Source organism: Chanos chanos, chromosome 8 (genome assembly GCF_902362185.1).
Source record: "Chanos chanos chromosome 8, fChaCha1.1, whole genome shotgun sequence".
NCBI lineage: Eukaryota > Metazoa > Chordata > Actinopteri > Gonorynchiformes > Chanidae > Chanos > Chanos chanos.
The window spans coordinates 18,217,958-18,227,993 of record NC_044502.1 but is presented as its reverse complement, the minus strand read 5'-3'; the positions used below and the strand labels follow the sequence as shown (position 1 = coordinate 18,227,993).

General features: G+C 41.7%; 1 protein-coding gene across 1 annotated transcript; it reads right to left on the bottom strand.

Annotated features, from left to right (window-relative positions):
* Positions 1–1,240: 1,240 nt before the first annotated feature.
* On the bottom strand, positions 1,241–6,604 carry batf (basic leucine zipper transcription factor, ATF-like). Its single transcript, XM_030781620.1, has 3 exons — positions 6,539–6,604; positions 4,682–4,786; positions 1,241–1,444 (listed from the first exon to the last, which is right to left on the bottom strand). The coding sequence occupies exons 1-3, from the start codon at positions 6,602–6,604 to the stop codon at positions 1,241–1,243; spliced, it is 375 nt and encodes a 124-aa protein (XP_030637480.1).
* Between the last annotated feature and the right edge of the window lie 3,432 nt (positions 6,605–10,036).

The window sequence follows — 10,036 nt, the reverse complement described above, 5'->3', positions numbered from 1 at the left end:
TTACATTGAGTAAGAACTGTTTTATGTGCGATATAATACATGTCCACACGGGGGCGCTACGCACCGCATAACGCAGATGCTGAGTATAGAGGTAAAATCATTAATCAGGTTTCAGATTGGAGGAATGTATTATTTCTTTTCACAATGGTAAAGTACTCATCATTAAGTTTAAGATTGCAGATGAACAAATGGTACGTCGGTATTTTCAGAAGAGGTCATTTTATTGTTCAGAAACATTCTTTCCTCAGAAAAAAGGAAAAACAAGAGCTGAAATTTCACAGCTTTTAAAATGTTAACATTTTCATCTTTTACGATCCACACATTTGTAAAGAACGAAGATTACTCGTGGAACTGCTGGTGTAAAAACGGTTCAAAACAAAACAAAACAAAACAAAACAAAACAAAACAAAACAAAACAAAACCATCCCATGAGCTTGAACACGTGTCACTCTCATTCGTGCGTCTGAAATACTCATGATTGTATGAAAAACCGCGACTATATACTGACTGTTCTTCCTCTGACAGTTAATATGTGTGAAGTTCAAAATACACACATAATTTAAAAAAAGATTTACATATTCTTGCACAGCAAATATATTTCAAGATATCAATTCTGTCTGGGATTTACATGAATTTGTGATTTTAGAGAAACATTCATTCACAAATCTAAACCAAACCCAGAACAAGTCTGAACAAAAATGAAAACACATTAACAAAAACAGAGATCACCGAACAAAAAATACTTCCATAAAAATTAACAACATTCCAAGTGTCTTCTTCATGCAGCGCAGTAATCCTGTTAAACACAATGCAAAGGATGATAGCACGTACCAACCACATAATTGTACTTTTACCGTAAAATACCCTTTCACCGGGAACAGAAGTCAGTTTCCTGTACTGTAGGAACCATGTGGTTTATTTGGATAGTTGAAGGCATAACTCCATTGTTACTTTTTTGTGTTTGATATCCATTATTATGTGAAGCAGAGCACTGTTAAACTATGGGACGTTGTCCCATTCCCGACTTTCCTCCAAATACAGTTCATACAAAGACTTCACTGTCCCAGTGTGTGTGTGTGTGTGTGTGTGTGTGTGTGTGTGTGTGTGTGTGTGTGCGCCTGTCTGTCGGGTTGTATGTACGCGCGTATATATGTATGTATGTGTATGTATGTACATATGTATGTATGTTTGTATGTATGGTTTTCCTGTGTTTTAACAGCGCGTTGGCACCCCCTACTTGTCAGAGCTGGTAGTGCGGCACAGTGAGGTGTTGGTGGTAACTGCTGTGGTGGGCGGGGTAGAGCAGGTCAGAGGGGGCGGAGCTGAGCCCAGTGCACAGTGGCTCATGGTTGCTGAGGACTGTGGAGAGATACTTGGCCTCCTCTGTCAGTCTCTTCACCTCTTTTCGCAGTGCTGCGTTCTCTTTTTCCAAACACTCACTCTCCTGATAAGAAAACAAACAGCAGTCAGACATGACATGTCAGGAGTGCTCTTCAAAAAACATGTTTTGTTCAGTTGTTGTTGTTGTTGTTGTTGTTGTTGTTGTTTTTAATCTGAAAACAGGATTTATCTCTGGAGCATTCTCAGTCAAGGGGGTATCTGAGAGATGCAGCAGCAACCCCTTTCCTCTTCCTGCCCTCGCTAATTTTCCTCCCTCTTTTTTCTGGTGAATTTTGTGAGAAACCACATTAAACCAGAGTTCACTGACACCACACTTAAATGACATGTTAAACAGCCCTGACATTTCCCATCAGTCTCCCCTCAGCGTCGTAAACACCCTTAAACAGGGTCTTCCCTCAAGCCTCTGACAACACGGAAAATACATTTACATAAACAAAAAACCCTTTTTATGTATGTATGTATGTATGTATGTATGTATGTATGTGTGTGTGTGTGTTTATGTATATATATATATATATATATATATATGTATGTTTGTATGTATGTATTTTTACATATTGATTCCTTCATTCATTTTCTTACACAGCAGCATTCATCCAAAAACTGTTTGGCCCGGTCCCGCCAGTAATAAAAAAAACCCTCAGTTCATCCTTCATGAGTTTCATGTTGACTTTGAGTTGCTGTTTTTTTCATACAATGCTGTTGTCATGGTTGTGGAGGGGGTAATTGCTATGTGTGTTCAGGAGTGTTGCAGAGCTGTGTGGCTGTTATTCTGTCTGACTGTTGTTCTGTTTGGCTGTAATTCTGTCTGGCTGTTGTTCTGTGTAGCTGTAATTCTGTCTGGCTATTGTTCTGTGTAGCTGTTATTCTGCACATGACTGTTGTTCTGTCTGACTGGTGTTCTGTGTGGCTGTTGTTCTGTGTGACTGACCTGGATGCTCTAGTTCCAGAGACACAGTTGTTTTCTGGTAAAAGTGGAGCGGTTAGATGATGTTACACTGTAAAAAGTGTTTGCGTGCATGTGTGTGCGTGCATTGCTTCTTTTTTTGTTTGTTTGACAGGTGTGGGAGAGAGAAGCGAGTGAATGTGTTTGAACTTCTGCTAAAGGACGTCAGAAGACCCCAGCGGGCTGTCTTACTGTCATGTCTGTGGGGCAAGCCCCTGTGAGTGCATCAGTCTGCCTGCGCCAGCCCACGGGCACACACAGCTTACCAGAAATGACAGCATGAGTGCTTCTGCGGCCCACGGTTCACACACACTCTGCTCCACTACTCAAAAAACTCTCCAACCAGAGAGCTCAGCTGAACAAGTACTACACAGGAAACGTGTCACACAAAGGGAAATTTCAGCTTCCTGTTTATCAAGCACGGCATTGGCCTTGGAGACGTAAACCACATGATATGCTAAACTCTGGAGCAGTCCTCTCTCTCTCTCTCTCTCTCTCTCTCTCTCTCTCTCTCTCTCTCTCTCCCTACCCCCCCCCCCCCCCCCCCCCACACACACACAGCCAAAGAAGCAATTTTGTTCAGTTGCATAATGTCAGTTTAAAAAGGCCTCTGTAACTCAGTTTTACTGGATATTTACTGTCATTCCACAGACTTTTGAAACTTAACTTGTCACTCACAGTGTGTGGCTAAAATTCATTAAACATCATTTTGATACTTTTAATCTTAAATGTATTATTTAGCTTTACTCAGCACTAATCAGTGGGTGAGCGCATGAATAACTGAGTAAATGAATGAATGAATGTGTCAGAGAGAGAATTAGTGAGGGAGTGCAAGTAAGGGAGTGAGTGAGTGAGTGAGTGAATGAATGAGTGAGCGAGTGAGTGAGTGAGTGAGTGAATGAGTGTTTGAGTGAGTGAATGAGTGAGTGAGTGAGTGAGTGAGTAGTTCTCATAAGGAGATTAAATAGATAAAATTCTGAGAAATCAGTGATGGCTTTTTTTTTCTCAGAAGGGACAGTTATCATTAGTTCTGCCTAATACCACAAAACTGAATCTAGAATTTTCTATGAGGTTCCCACCAGGTGGTTTAAATTGCCGCGATCATGACATCAAACTTTTCTCACGCTATTTCTCTTTACGTTAAATCAAAAGGCAAAGAATACCACAGGACATTTAAATATCTTCTTTCCGAAAGTATTCATGTACTCCATACTCAAAATACCCCAAAATATTCACATATTCTGTCTTTCAAGTCAATTAAATTCAGCCAAATTATTAACATTTTATCATCAGATAGCAGTAGCCACACTTGCAGCCTCAGAGACTAAATCTATGATGATAACACAGAAAGAAAAAAGTCTCTCTGGACAGATAAGCAGACGCATGCCTTGGTCTGCAATTGAGAACTCTGATCAGAAGTCTAGTTTTTAAATGTTCTCGGCACTCAACTACATCCTTTAGTCAGCACTGTGCCCTGCCTGGTGCTGTGAGACAGACTCTGTGCCTTGCAGACGGGTGGAGACAGGTGGAGCAGTGGCGGGGTCACTCCTCGCCCAGAGAGTGAAAGTATCTGAGTCAGATCGACACTCCGTCTCTCTACACCCAGTCAATGAACGTCCAGTGACGGTTAAAATGAAAGTGTTAGTGGGTTCCGACTTTGACTAAGAATCAGTTAACTCTTAACCCAGAGGGCTGCACTGCAGGAGACATACAGACAGAGAGAGAGAGAGAGAGAGAGAGAGAGACAAACAGAAGTCAAAAGATGTAGAGAGCGAAAGAAAAAAAGAAGGAGAGGCAGCGAGAGATGAAGAGAGAGAGATATATATAAGGAGAGAGAGATAGAGAGAAAGAGAAAGAGAGAGAGAGAAAGACAAACTGAAGTAGAAGGGAATTGAGAAAAAAAGAAAGAAAGAGAGGGAGAGACAGATGAAGAGAGATAGAAGTAGACAGGTAATAGAGAGAGAGAGAGAGAGAGAGAGAGAGAGAGGCAGATTCTGGGCAGACGGGCAGTTAAACTCGTGCTGCCATCCCACACACAGTAATCAATGCCAGTTATCAGGCAAACAGGGCGGGAGCTGATGCCAAGTGTTAAATATTACAGAAGCCATGACACATGCCATCACATGGCCAACATGCTCTGTGTAAATAAAATACACACACCCACACCCACACACACACACACACGCGCGCGCGCGCACGCACGCGCTCACTCACTCACTCACGTGCACACAGTTATACACAGAGGTGCAGAGGTATTTGTGCAGTCTTTGAGTTATGGTGTGTGTGTGTGTGTGTGTGTGTGTGTGTGTGTGTGTGTGTGTGTGTGTTACTCACCAGATGCAGACTGTCAGCTTTCTGCGTTTGTCTCATACGACTCTTCTGTGCGGCAATGCGATTTTTCTCTCTCCTCATGACTTTCCTTACATCGTCTGAAGAGCCCTGTTAACAGTCACATGCCTTACCTCAGTATGAACTACAGTCAATGAGAAGCAGTATAATTACAGTGAGAATCCATGAGAATCATTATAGTCATTATAAACTAAAACACCACCACTCCATAAACCTTTAGTCCCCTCAGAGCCACCACACACACATACCTCACCCTCTTAACCAATCAGGACAGGCTACTGAGAGCTAACGCTAAGCTAAACAGCAGTCTACATTCCAGACAGATTAATAAACCTGTTTAATCCAGTCCCATTAGTTCCAACAATGCAAGGTTTTATATATGTTTCATCTCAATCTGACCTAGTCCTGCATGAACCCTGTGTGTGTGTGTGTGTGTTTGAGAGAGAGAGAGAGAGAGTGTGTGTGTATGTGTGTTAGTGTATGTGTGAATGTGTTTGTGTGTGTGAGAGAGAGAGAGAGAGAGAGAGAGAGAGAGAGAAAGAAAGAGAGAGAGAGTCTGTGTGTGTGTATACAGCATTTACATAAAACTACATGTCACTGTCTGTCAGGTGTGTGTGTATGTGTGGGTGTGTGTGTAAATGATCCATGAGAATGATGTGTAAAAAGTCCTTCCACGTCACAGGCTGTGGTCTGACCCACAAAAACATCATCACACGTATTATTTCCACTGTGTTCATGTGTTATGTGTTTATGTCTCTCTGTGAGTGGTGTGTGTATGAGAGAGAGAGTGTGTGTGCGTGGTGTCTGTACGTGTGTGTCTGTCTTTCTGTCTGATTGCCTGTATGTGTGTGTGTATGTGTGTGTGTTTGTGTAGGGTGCTGTGAGACAGTGCTCTTTTCAAGGGCTTTTATGATTTAACACTGACTGAATTAACAACTATCATTCACAGATTCTCTGGACCAGTGTTTCTGATGGATATGTGCACATCTGTTGGATCAATGCATGCTAAACTGATGTATTGTGTGTGTGTGTGTGTGTGTGTGTGTGTGTGTGTGTGCTGTAAACCAGTGTGTGTGGCAGATAAGAGTATGCAGGAGCATGGTTGAGTAAAGCAGAGAAACACAGACACACACCCTTCCTCAGGTACCATGGCACTGGTGTTTCACAATCAGTAAACATCCTAACAGCTCTCAATGTAATGCACAAACACAGACACACACACACACACACACACACACACACACATACACACACACACACACACACACACCACACACTCACACGCACACACTCCTGAAAAACTGTAACAAACTATAATAAAGAAGAAATTTTTTGTGATAACAGATTACATTACATTTCTAATGCAAACTCTGAACATGCACTCATGCTACACACACTCATGCTATACATATCTCACACAGACTCCTGTTAGCATGCAGTAATTGACTACATATTGACTGCATTCTGATGTCACAGTTCTGATGTCACGGTATGTCATGGAACTGATTCTTTACATACAATGTGAATGAATGGGCATGTGAGTGTGTGCGTGAGAGGGAGTGAGAGAGAGAGAGAGAGAGAGAGAGAGAAGAAAGAAAGAAGCATTTTTTATGGTACTACCTATGTTTTATTGTGTGTGTGTGTGTGTGTGTGTGTGTGTGTGTGTGTGTGTGTGTGTGTGTGTGTGTGTGTGTGCATGTCTGTGTGTGTGTGTGTGCACGCGGTGTGTGTATGTTCGTGTGCATATATTCCATTTTCCATGCAGTATTGTCTGTGTGCGTCTGAGAGAAAAGGCTATGCAGAGATGAAGAGAATAGATGGAGGAGAAGAGAGGGTGCTTACCTGTTTGTTGCCCGGCGACGGGGACTTTGTGTAACTCGTGTCTGTGCTGTCAGAGCCCTGTGCCATGCCCGACGTGTCTGCAGGTAGTTCTCTGTCCTCTCCTAACTTCTGCTTATTATACCAGAGCGTGTGTGTGTGTATGTGTGTATGTGTATGTGTGTGTGTGTATGTGTGTGTGCGCGCGCGCTGAGCTGGACACAGTTAACCGCTTTTTAATGAATAAACGAGACTTGTTTCCCTCTCTGTGTTTCCTCTACTTCTGTTTCACTCTCTCGCTCTCTCTCTCGCTTTAACGCTTTCGCTGAGACTCTCGCCCTGCCTAATTAGCTGGGTCTGATGTGGTTTCTGATAAAAGCACTGTGACACCAGACTGGAAGTCACATGGCTAGTGGAAACTTTGCATAAGACCAGATTGGGGCAGTGAGAGCTCGAAACAAGCCCCCCACCCCCCCTCTGCCCCACTCCCCAAAAAAGAAAATACACATTTTTTCAGTGCATGGGTATAAATGCTTGGATTTTATTCTTCAGTTTTAAGGACATAAAGTAAATAAGTGTGAATGTGATTTTCTCTGTTCCTGTAAACTACAGCCTGCCTGCTCTGAGTGGGTGGGATGAGTAATTCTGTGATAAAAAACATTTGGAAAGAGATACATTTCACAAGAATTATCAAGCTATCCAACATACATTCATCTGGTAGCAGCCAATTAACTGACCGGTCTGAGCGGTTCTAGTTTGTGAAAAAAAAAAGAAAATTAGAGAAAAAAGGCAGAGTGCTTCTGTTCCCCTAAAGAAACTGTGCTTCTTTAAGAAGCACACGCACACACACACACACACACACACACACACACAATACACACGCGCACACACACACACACACACACATACACACACACACACACATACACAGACACACACACACAATACACATGCGCACACACACACACACACACACACACACACACACAGGAAGAGAAGAAAGGGTTGAGTTTTTCTGAGCAGTAGTCTCTGAGGTACAGCAACAAGTAGTTTCACGCGGTGTTTCCCCGCATCGTGACATCAGCAGGCTTATCTGCAGCTGCAGGAGCTGGTTGGGAGGGATGGCTGGGTTCAAAAAATTCCACCCGACTTCACCCTCAACATTACCATCACATGCAGGGATCATTTTACCATCATTCGCATAGACCGTTTTACCATAACTTACACTCCACCATACAGAATTTTACTATAAACTCTTTATGCAGCGTTGCACAAGAGAGACACCAGACTTTTTTAGCGTAGGTATTGACAGTTACACACCACTCATTTAGCGTTACGTGCAGGCCAGTGGATTTTTTAATGTGATGTTCTGTGAAGCCATTTTGTGGGTGTTAAACGATTTTGTCAGTGTGAGTGAACGCATGCACCCATTCACCCCAAACAGGAGTTATCGGCTCTTTCTCTGCGCCTGCTGAGAACTGGGGCCTCATGTTTCACCGTCTCACCGAATCCGTTCCCGCTCATGGCTCAGAAATATTCTGTAATTCCCTGTGTGAAATAAAGAGCATACAGAGATACGGTCATCGTTCTCTAATTTAAAACAGACTGTGTCATTAAAGATGAAGTCATTTCATCCTTTCCACTAAATTCCCCTCATAGCACTACACTCTTAACAGAAGCACATTACAATAACTCGCCAGTATCACAAGACCAAACTACAATACTTAAGTGTAAACGCCATAACCTGCGTCTATGCAGCATTAATAACATACAGCTGTGGGGATTTCATGGTTAGTACGTAAACCTGTAGGGACTGGACATTGTATGTGAACTGAATGTAAGGGTGCCAAGTCACATTTACCAAATATTCTTTAGAAAACTATTTTTCTGTAAATGTGTAGCAGTGAATGTGGTTTCACATTATTTGTCTTTATAAGATCTACTTTAGAGAATATTCTTTTAGGGAAAAAAATACTTTAAATATTTCTATCTCGAATATACCTCTTTAACTATACCTCAGCGAATGTTCTACTTAGATATACGTCCATTCATGTACCTTATGTAACTTTCCATATTTACTATGTCAGAATACAAACACTTTAGGAGCATTTGGTGTCATGTGCTTTGCACAAACACACAACACCAGAGAGTCCAGACTTCAGACTTTTACCAGAGGGTGACTCCCAGAGAACTGAACATGTGTCCATGCTCCTAAATGATCTTAAACGGTCTTTCAATCACTGTACATCAAAACATGAGTGTTTACTGGATGCACAGAGGTAAAAATGCTATTTCAATTACATTTTACTCAAAGAACAATAAATATTTTATTATTATGATTATGATTCTTATGAAATATGCTTTTCTGATTCTTCCTTCACTAACTGTTCCCTTTAACACATTTATCATATCAGTCCACAGCAGTAATGCTCATTTAAAAAATTTGCTTGGCTAAATATTCCTTTACCAAATATGCTGTCTAAAACATTTATTTTATAAGTCCACTGTTGTGATATTTCTCGTGATGAATTTACTCTGCTGAATGCTCCTTTAATCAGTATTTGATTAGTAAGTATATTTTGGCATAATTGTTCTTTTGTGAATGTTCTGTTCGCTAATATTTCTTCAGCATTTTAATCAAATACAATGTTTTTTTTAATCAATGTACTTGAAGAAAGCTGCATTTACAAATATATTTTAGTAAATATTGTATTGGTTAATGATCAGAAGTATTTAAATGAATATTAGTGTAGTAAATTCATTGTGTGTAGCAGGCATAAAAGGGACTTTATGAGTCACTGTCAGTAGAAATGAGTGAAACACTGGCTTTACTATGACATTGTTTATAGGTCACTGAAACATGAGGCCAGGACTCAGGAGAAAGGTTTTGCCACCATCTCTTAGCTACCGCTGCTTTTTGTGGATTATGTTGTTTTCTCAAATGTTTTCGCTGTAGGTAATGTTACAGTGGCACCAGAGAACCACAGAAAAACAAGGAGCTAAACAGATTCCGCCTGGCAGAGCTGTCCGCCCACGACTGAAACATGTTCTGCCAAAGATGGAATTTTAAAAAGCTTCGAACTGTTAAGCAGGAGGTCAGGCTCACACGCTGCCCAACAATCTCGCTGGCAGCATTCAGAGAAAGTGCCGAAAAAACAGATTAGGGTGATTCTAACTCGTACAGAAAAGCCAGACGCCAAGAGCCAAACAATGAGCATGTGCCTGACTTACCCCACTTCTACCATGAGCACTGTCTCGTGCACGTTCAGTACATACACACACACACACACACACACACACACACACTCAGACATAGACACAAACACATGTGTGTGTGTGTGTGTGTATGTGTGTGTGTGTGTGTGTGTGTGTGTGTGTGTGTGTGTGTGCGTGTGCGTGTGCGTGTGTGTGTGTGTGTGCATGTGTGCGTGTGCATGTGTGTGTGTGTGTGTGTGCGTGTGTGTGTGCATGTCTGTGTATAAGGACAACTGAGCATTAAAATACTATTATGACTGCTTCATG

Excerpts from the sequence above, each read along its gene's own strand:
- batf (XM_030781620.1), bottom strand. The coding sequence starts at position 6,604 with ATGGCACAGGGCTCTGACAGCACAGACACGAGTTACACAAAGTCCCCG. Across the intron at positions 4,787-6,538 it reads CGTCGCCGGGCAACAAACAG|GGCTCTTCAGACGATGTAAG; the intron begins GTAAGCACCCTC and ends GACTGTTAACAG. Across the intron at positions 1,445-4,681 it reads AAGCTGACAGTCTGCATCTG|GAGAGTGAGTGTTTGGAAAA; the intron begins GTGAGTAACACA and ends TTTTCTTATCAG.